This window comes from Lycorma delicatula, chromosome 2 (assembly GCF_047948215.1).
Source record: "Lycorma delicatula isolate Av1 chromosome 2, ASM4794821v1, whole genome shotgun sequence".
Classification (NCBI taxonomy): domain Eukaryota; kingdom Metazoa; phylum Arthropoda; class Insecta; order Hemiptera; family Fulgoridae; genus Lycorma; species Lycorma delicatula.
In genome coordinates this window covers 146,974,099-146,992,739 of record NC_134456.1, presented here as the reverse complement: position 1 = coordinate 146,992,739, position 18,641 = coordinate 146,974,099, and the positions used below count along the sequence as shown (strand labels likewise).

Sequence of the window (18,641 nt, the reverse complement as noted above, 5' to 3'; positions counted from 1 at the left end):
ATACATTTCTTACTCTTACTATTCTGCTTGCATATTACTTTTGTAGTAAGCATAAATCTGTTGTCTATTAAATGAGTTTTATTAAGTATATTTATATTTTTGATCTTATATTAATGTATATCAACATAAGGATTATATTACCTCAAGGTATAGACTATAAGCGTCTGTGTAACTATAGAACTAAGTTCTACATTGAAATAAGTTTTTCTTCATCCATATGTATTTAACCTATCATATTGCTTACCCATTTTTATTTATTTTTTCTTTTTACAGTCTAAAGGTCGTAAAAATATAAGGAGAGTGATGAAGGATGAGGGCCTGGCTGAGGCAACACGAACTGCTGCTAAAGAAGAAGAAGAAAGACGGCAAAGAATAGCAGAACGACAAAAATTAGTAAGCTTTTATAAGTTAAATATTTTTCTAAAATTTTTTTAATTTATACTTTTGTAGGTTCTATTGAATTTATTTAAAACAACTTAATAAAACTTGTATAATTGATTAATTTTCTGGAACATATAATTGCTTAAAAGCATAATAAAAAAATGATTAAAAATGAAGATTATCTTTATCTTCATGTTTACAATTCTGTTTTTTTAAACTGAAATATTAAAAAAAAATTTTAGTCCATACATATGAGGGCTATTTGGTAAGAAACTTCCGATTCATTATTAAAAAAAACACTAGTTGTTGAAAAAACATTTTATATACATCTTTTAGCTACTTTCTAGATAATTGCCATCCAAATTAAGACACTTGTATATCTGTAAACAAGTTTTTGAATACCCTCCTCATAAAACTCTGCCACCTGTGAATTAAGCCAGGTAGTAACACTGTTTTTGAATGCCTCATCATTTTCAAAACAATGTGTCGCTAACCATTCCTTCAATTTTGGGAAAAGGTGATAATCTCTGGGAGCCAAATCAGGGCTGTATGGAGGATAGTTAAATAACTCCCATTTGGAAATGTTGATTTGGCATTGTGTGTGTACTGCAGCTTGTGGATGAGTATTGTCATGAAGAAAAACAATGCCTGAACTCAACATGCTGCATCGTCTATTTTTTTGGGCCTAGCTCAGTTTCATCAATGTCTTGCAGTAAGTTTCAGCATTAATTGTCATGCCTCTTTCCATAAAATCAACCAAGGTCACATTTTTATGGTCACCAAAACTGATACTACCTGACTTAATTCAGAGGCAGCAGAGTTTTATTACAAGGGTATTCAAAAGTTGGTTTACAAATATGACAAGTGCCTTAATTTGGTCAGCAGTTATGTGGTTAAGTAGCAATAAAACATATATAATAAATTATTTTTTACCAACTGATGTTTTTTAAAAAATGAATCAAAATAATTTAAAATGTGCAAAACAGATTCATTTTTTAGTAATGAATGTGCTTTTTATTAATGTTTTAATAATAAGTTACGTTCTGACCACATAGTTATCACATTTTTATAGAATAAAGAGCAGTATAAATTAATGAATATGCTTCTGATTGTGATCTAGGTGTACATATTTAACTGATTTTGACAGTTTCTATTTGTGTAGTTTTTTTTAATAGACTGTTTTCTTTTCCTCTGAAAATATTAATTTATGATGATTTACTAACATTATATTTTTTCTTATTAATCTTCATTCTAAAACTCATACATTTGTATTAAAAAATGTAGAAAAATTTTCCTTTTCATTGTATAGCATTTCTGTAGTGTGGCTTACTAGAATCCATTTTGTATTATATTACATTAGAGACATGTTTCATATTCTGTGTAACTAATGAAGCTAACTAATCATCATAGATTGCTACTTCAGTGAAATTAATACTTTATGAAATTGTGTGTGTTTATGCACATGCATATATGTTTGTATGTATTTTTTGGGAGGTATATGTTATTAGTGTATGCATTTAAAAATTTATTTAATATTGTCATCACAAAATTAGCTATTTCTGTTAACATTTTTATTTATTATTTTAAATTTTCTGTGACAGAGTGACTTTGAAATAGTGATAAATTTTTAATTAGACAAATTTTGAGTGAATATTCTATACTTGCATTATTGTTTTTATTTTTCAGTATAATAAGATGTATGAAATTAAAGCAACAGATGAAGGAAAAGTGGAAAAATTGGTTTTGGATTTTGATCCTCAAACTAAAAAAGAATTGGTCACTGTAGATGAAGGTCTAGTTGCAAAAATGAAACCTCATCAGGTATTACTTATTTACACTTGTAATTTACTGTTTTAAATAACAGTTTTTTATTTATATATGTTAATTATTTATATTTACCATCTGAGTTTGGAAACTCATTTTTATATAAATTCAATTATAGTAAATATAGATTTTATGATTAATTCTGTTTTAATGACATAAATGATATTTTATAATGAAAAATTTGTTTTTTTGCTTTTCATGTAACAAACAAAAATATATTTACTGAAAATTCAGTTTCTTGTGAGGTGCAAGATTATGTTTAAAGCTATCCAGTACGTTTTGCTGTTTAATACTTTTTTCTTGTATTTTGAGAAGGCCATTTCAATTCAAGAGGTCTTTGAAGAAGGCAAGAGATTCTTCTTTGGTCTTTGAAAAGTGAAGAGATATTTTGTGAAGTGACTAGTGGAGGATACTTTTGGAATTATGCAATTGTCAAAGATGGCTTGAAGTTGCATCATATATGTTTCAAAATGTTTGTGGTAGCACTGTTTTGTTGAAAATAGCCATTTATATTTCATTTATCATAAGTAGAACAATTAGATAATTTGTGGAAAAGTGAATGGATTCAGAATTTCTGAGCAGTAATTTTGTATACTTCAGGTTTTATTAAGGCATACACGACCGGTAATTCTTCATTTTGAATCACCAACTTTCTCAGATTTCAGAATCTGTATGGAATTGGTATTTGGATTATCTGCACCAAAAATGAGTTTTCTGAGTATAAATTCAGATGGATGAAATCAATTATTAACTGTGGAAAATAAAGTGCATTAATACTTCAATTAACTTTGATAAATAAAATTTTTATACTACTATCAATATTGCTGCACCCCCTTTTCGTGATTTGTCAGCTGTAATTTTTTAATAATTGACACCTTGTAAAGAAATTTTTTTCTTTTATTTTTGTAAGCTGTACCTGTGACTTCTGCCTTTCTTGACAGTATCCTGAATGATTTAGCCACATTTTAATTGATATTTTGAAAGTTATCCTTGTACAGACACCACTTGGTGAGTAAGTAATCTAAGTTTACAAATTAAATTTCATGTAGTTGTCATTAAGTCACAATTTATGCTGTCATTCAGTTTTTGTGAGAAAAATGTAATAAAAGTAATGGCAATTTTGTAAATCCCTGATGGTAAAAGGCAAAAACCAGAATGGCTAATGTTTTTGCATGATTTAAGAGTGTGGAAAACAATATATTTCAAGATAATATTGTTAGAATTCTATGAAATAACTACCTTCATGCGAAAAATGATGAAAATTGTTTAATTGTAAAGTTACATATGGTGCACTTCTGCTATCTTATAATAGCCTGAAATTAACCCATTTAAAATTTACAAAAATTGACAGCACTCAAAAAAATTTAACTATAAACCACACTCAAATTTTTTTAATAATCAGTCACTTGATTTGATGCCATTCTTTATTTCTATTTATCCTGTGTTAATCTTTAACCTCAACATATATTATTTGCAGATTCTACATTCCTCAGTTCCCTGTTTTGTATATACTTAATATATTGAGTTGTAATTTACAAAATAGACCAAACTGACCAATTTATCTCAAGTGAAAGACTTTGTTCCTCATCACTGTTAATTTGTAAAATTTTGTATATTACTTTATTTTAATGTCTAGTTTTCTGAATAACATTTTGTTGGGCAAAAACTGTGTTTAATATATAGGGTTGGGGAAAACTTTTTTTCATATTTTAATGCAAAAGTAAAACAAGATTTTTTTATATTTCAAATGAAAATTATTAAACCAATATGTGCAATTAAATTTCCAGATTGAAAATGCTTGAATCAGCTTTCTACCACACTTACTGATGCAGCATCATGCCCATGTCACAAATTTGTTACTAGCCTGAGTTGCATCTTCCCGTTTGTAATAAGATTTCAAAGTACCAATCTCCATGGCCGAGTGGTAGCATCTCAACCTTTTATCCAGAGGTTCTGGGTTCAAATCCCGGTTTGGCATGGCATTTTTCATACACTTCAAAAATTCCATTTCCATATCCACATATAAGCTTCAAGCTTATGAGGTGATATCATCAAGCCAAAGAAAAAAAGTGAATCAAATTTCTTATTTATTTTTTATTCATTTTCAAGGCATGATAACTTTTTAAATAAATAAACAAGTATAATTATAACTTTTCTAAAAATATTTAGTGATCTGTCACCTTTCAAAAAAGTGGTAGTTTTGTCATTAAGTGTCAAGTTTTTCCAAATTTGATTATTACTGCCAGAGTTTGTGATCCTAAAGCCATCTACAGAGTGGGCAGGAAGTCCTTTTATGCTAGTTGAGAAATTATTAGTATAGGTGCAGTTTACCTTCTGTGGATCTAAAACATCTGTGTGAGTTCTACCATTTGAAAAAAAAAACAGCTGTATGAGTCATCATGTCCGGTTGTTCAGCTGCAACAGCATATCAGGGGTGATCATTTAAAATGCTGACTGAACAGCCTGTTGGAGCTGCTTGTTGTTGATGTATCTGTTTTCAGTTCTCTTTTTTACAAAATCCCAGAGTGCATTGTCAAGCATGATGAGGTCAGGGCTTCTTGCTGGTGTAGGCAGTGGAGCCAGTAACTCTTCTGACCCACGTCCAATCTAGCAATTCGGAGAAATCTCATTGAGGCATCTGTAAACATTCAAAGCAAGATGTGCTGGAGCACCATCTTGCTGAAATGTAATGATGTCAATGATCGGTTTGCTATTAATTCTGGAAGAAACCACTGTTTAATCATTCTTAGATAACCGTGTTGATTAACTGCACTATTGAAAAAAATAAGAACCAATGAAATGTTCAGCTGTCATCCCAATCCAAATCATAACACAAGGTGAGTGGTATTCAATTTTTTAAAAAAAATGAGGATTGTCTTTCGCACAGAAAAAACATTTCACATGTGGGCTTTAATAAATCACACACTCATTTGACAATAAGATATTCTTTTTATCTTTTACTCTCGGAAACTGTTCAAGCAATAACTTCAAGCAATAAACACATTGATCTAGGTCATTGTCACTTAACTTATTAACTGTGGCTGTGCGAAAACATTTAACTTTCTAGATCTTCCACATAAGATCTTACATGCCTTTGTACATTTGCAGAATGCTTGCACATTGATTTCATCGGTGATTGTTGAATCAATGCCTCCATTGATAGCACGCGTCTTTGCTCGAGTGCTTAGACTCACACTGCATGGCATATGAAGGACACATCCCACTGCCAAAGCCTTCTCTCATGTCAGTAACGTTTGCCATGATTGTAACAATTTCCCAAAATCAACAAAGAAGTCATTCATAATGTTTTATCAGTGTGTGGATATTCATGGATCCACACACAAGCTTTGACAATGAGTGCAATCTTAGCTTATCTGGCATCCCACCTTTTGTAGAGCTGTGAGAATTGGCATCAAAACCTGATTAAGCTGGATTTATTACAGTGTAAAGGAACTTCCCAACACTAATATAATAATTATTTTTACACTTTAAAATTTCATTCTAGAAAAATTGTGTTTTCAAATATTCAATTCTGGTAATCTGTATTTAAAGGAAAATTGAATTTAAAAAAAGTTTTTGATTTCAGGCCAAAGGTGTAAAATTTATGTGGGAATCTTCTTTTGAATCTGTAGAAAGGTTAAAAACTAGTGTTGGAGGTGGTTGTATTCTGGCACATTGTATGGGTCTTGGAAAAACATTCCAGGTAATTACTGTAGGTTTAAATTTTACATTAATTAGTTCTAGTTTTTTGGTAAGAAATCCATTAACATATAGGTATTAGATACAAATAAGAGATTTGATAAAAAAATCCACAGAAGTTTTGAATTTCGCAGGCTGTGTAAGTCCAATAGTCACAAATTTTTTTGCTATGTTTGTTCATGTGTTCTTAATGTATGTTTACATTGGTAGCTACATTGGGTGCTTAGTTTATTATAGGCTGTCGAAAAGTTTACCCATGTTGTTTTAGGTATGGTAGAAATTTTTAACTTATGAAAAAAATGGAACAGAATTTGCATTAAACTTTGCTATAAGAATAAAATAAAGTTCAGCACCACATTGGAAATGTTGAATGTTGCTTTTGGTGATTCTTCTGTGAATAAAACAAGTATTTACAGGTGATACAAACATTTCCAATAGGGCCATAAAGATGTCGAAGATGATCAGTGCCCTGGATGTCCCAGCACATCAACAACCGATGACAACATTGAAAAAGTGAAGAAAATGATTATGGACAATCACCGAATCACTATCAGAGAGTCAAGGAGGATTACTACCTGGAAATTCTATGCCGTTTATGTGAAGCAATCTGAAGAAAATGCTCAGATTTGCAGTGAAACAATTCATGACAATTGCACCATGATAATGAACCTGCTCACACTTCATTGCTTGTTTGTAAATTTTTGGCAAAAAACAACACTTTATTCGCTGGATATGGCCCCATGTGATTTTTTCCTACTTACCAAGCTGAAAAATATCATGAAAGACAATGTTTTTGCAAACGAAGAAGACAGAATCGTTGACAAATGCCGTACTGGAAATTGTATCTCAGAGGTGCTTCACAGATTGGAAAAAGCACTGGCACAAGTATATTATATCTAAAAAGGAGTATTCTAAAGGTGACAAAATTAAAAGTGATGAATAAAGATTTTCTGAGAAAAACTAAAATTCTTTGTATTTTTTTTTATCAACCTCATATAATGCAATTTTTCATCTGAAGCTTATAGTGAGCAACCTTATATGATGGATGTTTGGGAGAATATTTATATTTTTCATAATGTTCACCAGGTTAAAGGAATTTATTGTAACAAATTATTGGACTTATGATGAAAATGGTACAGGACAAAAAAATTCAAACAACTTGTTGTGTTTATTTAGTCTATTATACAGGGTGATTTTTTGTCCTGTTACCCAGTTGTTAATGTCTGGTAATTTTTTTCTAAGAAAGGGAAATTTTGTTTTGTGACATGAAGTTGGTAGCGCTAATCAACCGGTATAGATACGGCAGTGTGAGTTGATTCTCCTTGAGCTGTGTAAACTTTTGTGCTGTTTCCGGTCGTGTTACGAACAGAATGTCTTTTACCATAGAACAATGAGTTTTCATTCTTGAACAATAGTTTGCTACGATATCATACACGAGTGTAAAAAAAATCATTTCAAATTAAATTTGTTAGTGTTCTTCCACCACAAAAAATGTCAATTTCTAGGCTAGCAAACCGATTTCAAGAGACAGGTAGTGTTTGCGACAGAAAACTTAGTGGTCGACCAACTCGCTTGACAGATGACGTTTTAGAGAATGTGAAATCAAGATCAATTCTCAATGGAAAAGTTTACGAAAACTTTCCACGCAAGTTGGTTTGTCATGTTAGAGTGTTCAGAAAGCTGCTAAAAAATTGAAATTGTATCTGTATCGCGTACAATTAGTCCAAGAGCTTTAGCCTCCAGATTTAAACAAGCGATTGCAATATTGCTGTTGGTTTAGGTCTCTTGTAAATGATAACGGAATCAAATTTTTAAACACAGTGTTCTTTAGTGATGAAGCTTGGATCCATCTCAATGGTTATGTGAACAGTCAAAACTGTCGAATTTGGGCAGTTAAAAATCCTAACGCTTTACAAGACAAATCTTTGCATCCTGAAAAAATTGGTGTGGGTTGTGTGATATCTCATTATCGTACTGTCGGACCCATATTCTTCGAACAGACAGTAAATGGTGAAGTATACAGGAATATTGTGCGCCAATTTGTGTCCCTCCTGGAACCTCAAGAACGGTATTGTTGGTTTCAGCAAGTTGGCGCTACATGCCACACATCTCGAGAAACCATGGATTTTCTGCAAGAGTTTTGATGATCGAATAATAAGCAAGGGCTTATGGCCTCCAAGGTCCCCAGACTCACATCTCCTGACTACTTTTTGTGGGGCTATATTAAGTCCGAGGCCTTCAAAAACAATCCTCACACTATTGATGAACTTAAAGTTAATATTACAGACCTAATCATGAATATTTCCAATGCAACTCTTAAAAAGGTTTCTGCTAATATGCTGAAAAGAGTCCGTGCTTGTATAACCGCAAGGGGTGGGTGTTTTGAGCATATTCTTTAACAATTATGTAAGTAATAGCTTTTTATTAAATCTCTTTTGTAAGTAACATACATTTTTTTATTCCACCTAAATTTCCCTTTCTTAAATTGCATTTAAAATTGGGTAACAGGACTAAAAAATCACTCTGTAGTTTACATTCCTTCTCTTAGACTGAGCTGTATGGTTATGATAGTCTAAAATTATATAAAAATCATTTTGCATGAGTTTCACAGAAGTAATTACATGATTCAGTCAATCATCCAAATAATAGAGGAAGATGCAGTGAGTCAGCAGGTTTTCAGCACTGTCATTAGACTAGGGCCATTCAAAACGTTCTCAGCCTGACGTAGAGGTGGCACAAATGACTATGATATTTGTCAAGCATGATTCTTCAGATGGCATGCTGCAAGGTTTTAGATGCATGTGTTTAATTATTTGTGGCTATTGAGTAAATCAAACAAGTTTTGACATTCTGAATAATTGATAAAATTGAAGTTTGAATTGTTAAAAAGTACTTTGTTTAAAAGATTTAACCATGATGGACATAGATTCCATTTTAAAGGATTTTCCTCCTTTGTCTTTTGTAGTAAAAAAGTGGGCTGAATCTAAACATGTTGCACATCCATTCAAGATGATGTCAATGCTCAGGACATTTCAAAAACTGCTATAGCTGACAAAATCATCAGAAAAATCCAGTACTTAATTAAGTAATGGTCGACTTAAGATGTGCAAGCTTGCTTGCTGACATTACAAATATCTTAGACTGTATCTACTTCATTTTATCTGATGTGTTTTGTATGAAAAAGCTTTCTGCTTGATGGGTGTCACTGTTGTTAGTAGTCAACCAAAAATGCCTTAGACTAAACACTTATTTATACCTGACTTCTATGAGCTTTTTTTATATCTGTAACAGTTGATGAAACATATATTCACTTTTACATGCCAAAGACCAAACAGTGCATGGGAGCAGGTGACAGCGTGCCTACCAAAGAAAGCAAAAGCAGTTCTATCTGGAGGAAAAGTCACAGTACAGTTTTGTTTTTAATTCTTATGATATGGTGTACATAGACTACTTGGAAAAAGGCAGCTCCATCATCAGGGATTATTACACTTCACTACTAGACTAATTGGAGGGTGCTATTCAGGCTAATTGTTCACATATGGCCAAAAGCAAAGTACTTTTTCACCACAGTCTAATGTGCCTATTCATATATCTTGGGTTGTTGCTGCAAAACTTCATGATCTATGCTTCAAAATGCTTCCACATAATTCGTATTTGCCGGATTTAGTTCCGAGCAATTACTTTCTCTTACCAAACTTGAAGAAATGGCTCATTGGACAAAGATAAATTCAAATGATAAGGAAAAAGCTTGGAAATCCGGTTATTTTCAGATTTTGACAAATTGGTATTATACTGAGGTTATTAAAAAGTTGGGATATTCATTGATCTAAATAAGGTTGAGAACTTTCCAAATTACAACTGTCCACATTGTGGACACGTACTGAAGTCCACCAGGCCGAGTCTATGCAATCAGTCTCTGAAATTGCCATGCCCAGAAAGAAATTCCATCACATACTTGTTAGTGTATACCCAAGAGGCGCCTCGCAAACTAACACCATCTGGAAAGAGATTACATGTATAACGCCCACTCTCTGTTTCATCCATCTGGCTTGCCACAAAGCATTGCCATAGTGTTTTCTGCACTTTCTGCGAAGTCAACTCACCGGACTTCTTAGCAACATAAAGCTGTTGCTTCTCAGATGTAATCAAATCTATCTATTACCCTCCTGTGAAATTGTACATTAACCACCCCTTACCATTAACAATATAAGGCATTGAGTCCTCAATATTATATCCTGATAGCTTTTTAATTTTAGCCTATCCATCCAAACAGGCGCCACATATAGCATAATAGCCTTGCATACATCCTTATACAGGATACTCATGGTCTTGAAGTTAAGACCCCAATCAGAATTGACCACACGTCGTATTCCAAAGAAGGCACTACAAGCCTTCTCCATGACGTACTGAAGATGCTTCTTAAATTGCAATTTCTCATAAAGAGATATTCCAAAGTGCTTTTGAATCTGAACAATATACTTGGTATACTGGCCTGACATTGAAACACATACTTGCCGACTCACTGCCAAACAGCCTTTGAGTAGCATCATCGTGGTCTTCTCCGGGCTGAACGTCATCTTATGTTGATGACCCCACAGCTCAAGTATCCTGCAATGAGTGGCTTGGAGTTCAACCTCCCTCTGTGAGTATCCTTCAACTAGCAGAAGCCCATCACCAGCATAAGCCACAATATCACACCTGCTGGGTAATCTCAGCCATAGAAAAGAATCAAACTCCACCACCCACAACAAAGGACCTCCTAACACACTGCCCTGGGGAGATCCCTTGGAGTAAACCACAATAATGTCAGAATATAGGTCACTGAAAACTCTGCCTTTGTGGAACACTGGTATGATTCTCCAAAGTTTATATGGCCATCTCTCATCAACAAGTGCACACTCCTAATTTTTTTTTGCAAAAAACAATAAATTATACTTAATTGTGTTATAAATATGACTTATGCTTTAATTTAAGATTACCTAGGATTTCATTTTCAGCCAGATGACTGTATCACCTTTCCCACAGTGATTTCTGTCCACATAGATACAGTTTGTTCAAGATTGGATAGTACACCATCTATAAGTAAAGTTCCAATTAATGCTTTTGGCCCCTAGATTGAAGATCTTAAACCACATACCGTTTTATGCAGTTACATAAAAAGTAAAAATTTTCATCTCTGTAATGTAATCTATTATTGACCTAGAATAGTGTATCATCAAAGCAGTAAATATTGTCAAAAGGTCATGTTGACAAGAATTTAGTAGAAACTGGAGTACTATCAGTGCATGTTTGTTACCTGCGTGGTCGTTGCATTGAAAATTTCTGGGTATAAAAAAATGTTAAAATTTTTGTAAAGAAGGAATGGTCTTGGCAATTTTGAAATGTACTTCCCTGTACCATAGTCTGTTGATTGTGATTATTGAACTTAATTATTGTTTAAGAAGAAATTATAGTATATAATTGTTTTAACCTTTTAATCCCTAGGAATATACCAGTACGTAGGCACCCATATGCCTGCATATGCACGTACTGGTACATTTTGCTGTCTTTTTGTTTATACAAAAACATTTGTTTTGTTAATACTAGTAATGTACTCTATTATGAATTTAAGATACTTTTCTCTATTTACAAATGAAAACGCATTCAGAAGGCTGTGTTTTCTGTTACTTTCTTGAATTGTATTCAATTTGTTATCAGGGAGAATCATTTAGGTTATGTTTATGTTATTCCACGTGTTTTGTGCTGTAATGGCTAAATCTTTTATTGGTGATGATGAAATAATTTTGTAATCTGAATCTGACATTGAAGGTTCGGGGGAAAATTAGGTGTAATGATAGTATAATATTAGTCACGAGTGATGTTGACAGTTCCAATTCTGACAAAAACGAAGTAGCTGTACAGATTGGACCATACAGCTACTTTGTAAATAGATTGCGATTTGAACATATGAACAGAAATAGTAAAAAGTTTAGTGTATAAATAAAATATTGTGTCTTTAGAATGAGGTAAGTTAATTTTATTTTTATTGGAAATTATACTGAATTTTATTAATCTTAGGGTTCTTTGTGCTGCTTTTTTATTAGAATGTGGTATTTTGCCCCCCTTTCCTAGAGGGAAGTTTTTATATTGGCTACATTTGCTGGGTAGTAAGTGTGTTAAGTACGCATATATATAACATTTTATTTTACTTTATGCTCATAACACAAAAAACAAAAAACCAGTATTGGTAAGCATATCTATACAAAAATATTTTACTTATCGGTGCAAATTTATTTGTAAATGATTCCACTCCTTTGGGTTATTTGTGAACTTTTGAACAATTATTTAATAATATGCAGGCCCTAAGTTAAAAAAGCAGTGGAAATCAGTTGCTGTAAGTGCAAATAAAAGGTTTTAAAAAAATAAAGTATTACTAGGGGAAAAATAAAAAACACCCAGGCAGTAGGGACAGTTCATTTTAAAAATACCTAGGGATTAAAAGGTTAATAAGAAGTGTAGAATTTTATTATAACCATCAGGAAATCCTGATCAGGTTATTTTCATGAAATCTTTTTGTAGCTGTTTGATTCATGATTTGCTGTATTTTTTCTGTATTAATAATTCTTATAATAAATTAAGACGCTAGAGAACTTGGAAGTTTTTGTTTTGCAATGTCTTAATTTATTTAAGTTGAGTCACTACTCAGGCCCCATTCATAATGAACTTGCTATTGTAGACTATTACAGTACATTGTTTGTTGAAATGAATTATTTTTGGTTTTTGCATGGACTAACTTAAAAAAAATTATGACAAAGATTATTTTTTACTTAACTTTAGCTAATAACATAGTGATTTTTTATTTTATTTATTTGTTTACTTATTAGTTTTTAATCAGAAAGAGCACTAAGTAAAAAATCTGACTATGTCTTGGTTAGGACTGAAAGATTTGGGGGTAAATGTTTTCAGCATAGTTTTACTGATTCATTATTATTAAAATGTATGTCAGTAGGTCTGAAATAGTATGTTGTCATAACTTCATTTGATTGAAAAATTAGTTTTTGCAGTATATGATAATTGCTCTAACCAAAAATGTTATAAAGAACCTGATATTTTTTACAAGTCACTCCAGAAAGTAGTATCCATTTCAAGATAAGTCCCCATGTCAGGATTACCAAGAAAATTGAGGATGAAGTATTTACCCATTTCTTTCTTTGTTGAGCCAAATTATATATATGTACACATGCCAAACCCTCTAAAATTCAGATAATATTCAGTCCTACAAGTAACACTTTCACTCAGTTCACCACACAGACTAGTTGTATAATGAACGTTATTACTTTCAGAAATAGCAACCTTAGCTTGCATCATTGTAGTATATACTTTACATGCATCAAAGCCATGAGAAAGACTGGGAGATATAGTGTAAAATAATAATTAATGTAATTATTTTTATTGTAAAAAATGCACTTTACACTCTGTTTTGACTCTGCAGGAAAACGTTTAAATCCAGTTTATGACTTGATAAATTTATGATAATAATATAGGATTTACAATGTTAAGAGTATTTCTAAATCTTAAAAATAATAATTAACATTTCTTTTCTAAGAAGGTTTCAATGCTTGTGTTTTGAATTTTTTTTTAGGTTGTAAGTTTAATACACACAATATTAACAAATGAAAATATTAATAATATGAAAACAGTACTCATAGTGTGTCCTCTCTCAACAGTACTTAATTGGTATGCTGAATTTGAAAAATGGTTAAAAGACATTGGATCTGGTGAAGACATTGAAGTTTATCATTTAGCCAAGTATGCGATTTCATTATTTTAAAATTGTTTTTGCATGTATAAGGGTAGTATACGGTTTTATTTACTGTTAGAAAATAATTGGCTGGCTAGAAGGTGTAGTGAAACATACTAGGTTATAAATCAACAAAGGTATTGTTTTTTGTCATATCTTTATATCATTATGCCAAGTAATATTGAAAACTAAAGAAAGGAAAGAGGAGATTCTGTAGTACAAATAGTCTGTAAAAAACACTAACTATTGAGATATTTATTTCATTTCTAAATTCTCTTTTAATTTAGAATTCCAATAAGTGTTTTTTTTCATTCTTTTTTCTTTGTTTATTGGAAATCAATTTACTTCTGATTGAATTTTATTAATGCATATTTAACACATACAATGCTGGTCTAAATATTGGAACCTACACTAATGTCTATTTAGTATATGTACTGAACATATTAAATTTAGATATACTAGGTCGGCTGAGATGTAATGTACATTAGAACATAACAGAAGAATAAATTGTTGCACAAAGCAACAGGTGCTGCCAACTTATAGTTTCATTCCTCTACTATTAACATTCCAAAACTTGTTGATCCATGCCCCCTCTTTTTCTATCAGTTGCCATTGTTATGGAGTTGAGTACACTTGCTATGTCAATTCTGTATGATAAGGGCAGTAAAATGAATATTTAACAGTGGAAAAGTGTGTACTAGTGGCGTTCATCATCACCTGAAAGCAGTTTATGGTGATAAAACTGTTGATTGAAGTACTGTGAGTAGACAGGCAATAAAATTTTGTGCATCAAAAACCAGTAAACAGAAACTCACCGTGGACAACTGGTTTCTTTGATTGGTGAGAAGCACCAAAAGGAGGTGAGTAAATCGATTCGAAATGACCATTCCATCACACAATAACCCATCATCACCCAGATAGGCAAAACAAAAGAATGAGTAGCACACATTATTTCATAACAGGTTACATAAAATTTGTTCTTTAAAATAATTTAAACAATCCATTTTAAAAAAATTCTCTTAACAGTGTTCTAGGATTACAACACATGTACATGACTGACTGTGTAGAAGCTGAATCAACTGTAAATTTTCTGTGCAATATATAGAAACATTAAATCACCTTAGAAAACATGTGTATTGTGCTCGAAAATTGAGCTATTAATTTTACAACATGATTATATTTGGCCACTTACATCACATGCAACCATACAGGCTCTTGTAGAGTTGAAATTAGAACCTTTACCACACCCTACTCATCACATATACCACCTTAACAATATTCACCTCTTTCAGCAATTAAAGAGAGAGGGGTCTTAAGTGTATTCATTTCACCATGTATGATGAACAGAATACACACAGTGAGGTTATGTATTACAGTTGTAAATCTAAATTGAACCCACCGGGTTGGTCTAGTGGTGAACGCGTCTTCCCAAATCAGCTGATTTGGAAGTCTGAGAGTTCCAGCGTTCAAGTCCTAGTAAAGCCAGCTATTTTTACACGGACTTGAATACTAGATCGTGGATACCGGTGTTCTTTGGTGGTTGAGTTTCAATTAACCACACATCTCAGGTATGGTCGAACTGAGAATGTACAAGACTACACTTCATCCACACTCATACATATCCTTATTCATCCTCTGAAGTATTATCTAAACGGTAGTTACCGGAGGCTAAACAGGGAGAAAAAAAATCTAAATTGAAAATCGTCTCCAGGCAAAAGATGTCTCACCATTGGTGAAGTATGAATTGAATGAAGGTTAATTCTTTATTGTTGTTGCCAATATCAAAGTAGAATAGATGATATATTTAAATTATCCTTAATTTGAAATTTTTGCTTACTAGTTTCATATGTTATGATTAATTAGGTAAAAATAAAAATGGGTAAAACAATTTAATTTCTGGAATGCAGCTGTAAAATCAAATTTTTTAACTATATTATTGGCTAATGTTATCTTAAAAAATGCTATGAAGAACAATACTTGCTCAATTGAATCATTGGTTTAGATAATGTTCTCATTTCTGGAAACAGATTTGGAGTTATATTTCTGGAATCAGGTTTGGAGTATATTTCTGGAATACTCATGATTTCCTGTACCACATTTCAAAAAATAATATTTTTAAAAAAACTTTTCATCTTTAGCATAATCTTTAATCTTGGGAGTGACTAGAAATTACAGAGGGCTAAATCAGGTGAATAAATAGATGAACTAATTTGTTATATCAACTGTTTTGTCAGAAACTCTTACAATGAGCATACCATGACTTGGAACTTTGTCATTGTGGATTCTACTTATCAGAACAGGTATTTTTCTTATAACAGAAGCTCATAATGTTTTCAGCACCATTAATTATTTTTTCTGTAAGATTGTATACAAATTCTGCACCCATCACTTTTGTTTTTGGCTCTCTTCTCATTAAGTTTTCATTCTTACCTTCTTGCTCATCTTTGAATCTCCTGTAGCAATTAAAGCAAAGACTTTTAAGCTTTTCAAAGCATCCACAACGTATGCCACTCTTTAGTAGCTCTAGTTACAGATTTTAGTTCAAAAATTTTCTGTTTGATCCTTTGTTTTTTTTCATGATAGTCAATTAAAAATGGTTTCATTAGCTTGAGACAAATATATACTGGAACATGTATACAAACATGCTAACTGATGTGATTCCAACTAAATCACCACATGAGCAACCCTACATGTCTGCATGTGGAATTAAATTGTCACATCTCATATGTATATATATATATATATATATATCTTTGTTAAATTGAAATCCATGTTTGTTAACATTTTAACGTAAACCAAGTTATTAAATATTGTTTTTGTTTACTTTGCAAAATATTGTTGGCTAGTTTTGTGAAAAATTTTTAGCAATTTTAGGTGCGAGCTAATTATCTTTAGTTAGTTTTTATTTCTTAGTGTTACTTTTAGATACAATGATGTTCATTTTTATACAAGAAACTTATATTGTTGTTTTTTTGTTTTTAACTTTGCGATGTAATTTACTGAAACAATTATATATATATATATTTATAAAATTATATCAATTATGTCTATTACCATTTTGCAGCTGCAATACTAAACATACATTAACCAAACTTTACTGGGCCCACATCCACACTTTCAGGATCGTTTTAAAACAAAGATTCAAAAGGTGCAACTAAAAAAATGGTCAAAAATCTCTCTTTTTCACCATTTGGCAACATTGATATGTATAATTATATTATCTCCTATATGTTTGTCATCGCCTAGTGGTCGCATTACTTGACATCTAAAATCCAAATTCTAAGGGGTTAATATTCAGGCCTACGAGATGTATATACGTTTAAATAAATTTTAATTAAATTGATTATATTCATGGCTAATAAAAGGAAATAAAAATAATCCATGTATAGAAATTAAATTAAATAATCTGTAAATTAATTGACAATGGAGGACTGCTTCTAGCGGGAGCTATGTGCAGTGGATGGAGCTGTATGCAGCTGCCCAGTACAACACTATTGGTCCATTAGAATCTAAGGCCACCAAAACTTTACAATGGCACTCGACTATATATCGAAAATTTATCAAGAAATTTCATAGCAGCAACATTTCTTACTGGAAAAAATATAGAAAAAGGTGTATTCATACCAAGGATTTCAATAATTTCAACCAATCTTCCATTTAAATTTAAATATTTACAATTCCCTTTAAGAATATCATATGCAGTTACCTTCAACAAATCACAAGGACAATCTCTAAACACTGCTGTATTACTGTTGGAAAATAGTTGTTCTGGTCACAGTAATTATATATGGCGTGTTCAAGAGTTGGTTCACCAAGAAATTTATTCATTCAAGATGAGAATCACCAGACAACATAGTTAATAAACTACTTACTTAACTATGTGGGATAATAATCTTTTAATTTTTTTTCTACTTTAATGTATTGTAATATATTTTATTTGATTTTACTATATTGTATTTTACTTTATTTTTATGGTATGGTGTCATTATCCAATGTCCACATGGTGTCGCTGGTAATATGTATATAAGTCAAAACAAGGTTTTAATTAATTTGAATATATTCATGGCTATTGGATAGAATATCAATAAAAAAAATCTTACAGAAATTGTGGCCACAAAATATTGTAAAAGCTTCATAATTAATTAAATAAACCAAGACATTTATAATTATTCATTTAATGTAAATTAAGTAAAAAAATAATGAAGATACACGAGTTTTATTTATTTTTATCTCTTGCTTACAAATAGTCATAATTTTACTTAGGGTTGGGCGCCATGGAAAAATTTTAATTGAAAAAGGGCTCTGCGACTCAGAAAAGTTTGGAAATCACTGCACTGCAATAATGGAATTATTGCATAATAAAAATACTAAAATAATGATAATTGGTTATTAATTTATATGAATGCTCCTGTGTGTTGCAGTTGATGGTTTATAAAATTGAAATTATTTTTTGTTTCAAACAAAACTATCAGGCTGTGTTTGAGGGAGACACTTATAAAAACTACAGCAGATAGCAGCACTCTTTTAAATTAATACGCAATTATTAAATTATCATTATTTTAGTAATTATCATGACGGAGGATGTGAAATCACATGAAAGTATTTTAATAAAAAATTAAGGTTTACAAGTCATTTTTTGACTATTGCCCAAGATTTGTAATTTGGTTTAAGTCCAGGAGTTGCCTGGCTATGGGAGCACTTTTATGTTTTGTGCTTCGATAAAGATTTTCCACTATTTTGGTAGTATGGTATAGCACCAAATCATGTTGGAACACTCCATTGTCTTGTGGGAATTTTTTTTGAAGTTGTGTCACAGCCCTTTCCTTCAGAATCTTTATACATCCATCACTTTTCAATATCCCGTCTACTGGAAATAATGAACAAGGGTCATCAAATATGAAGCAACCCCAAAACATTTTTTTCTGGTGATGTTTAACTAATTGCTGGATATGAGCCA

At 31.6% G+C, this 18,641-nt stretch overlaps 1 protein-coding gene across 4 annotated transcripts in view; it reads left to right on the top strand.

Moving 5' to 3' along the window:
- The window catches only part of XNP (ATRX chromatin remodeler XNP), a 226,453-nt gene that overhangs the window by 128,148 nt on the left and 79,664 nt on the right, over window positions 1–18,641 (top strand). For all 4 annotated transcript variants that reach the window (XM_075356424.1, XM_075356423.1, XM_075356421.1 and 1 more), the window contains exons 14-17: window positions 274–393; window positions 2,068–2,202; window positions 5,792–5,908; window positions 13,526–13,692. In XM_075356424.1, coding sequence (XP_075212539.1) covers window positions 274–393; window positions 2,068–2,202; window positions 5,792–5,908; window positions 13,526–13,692 — 539 coding nt within the window. The remainder of the gene's footprint in view (window positions 1–273; window positions 394–2,067; window positions 2,203–5,791; window positions 5,909–13,525; window positions 13,693–18,641) is intronic.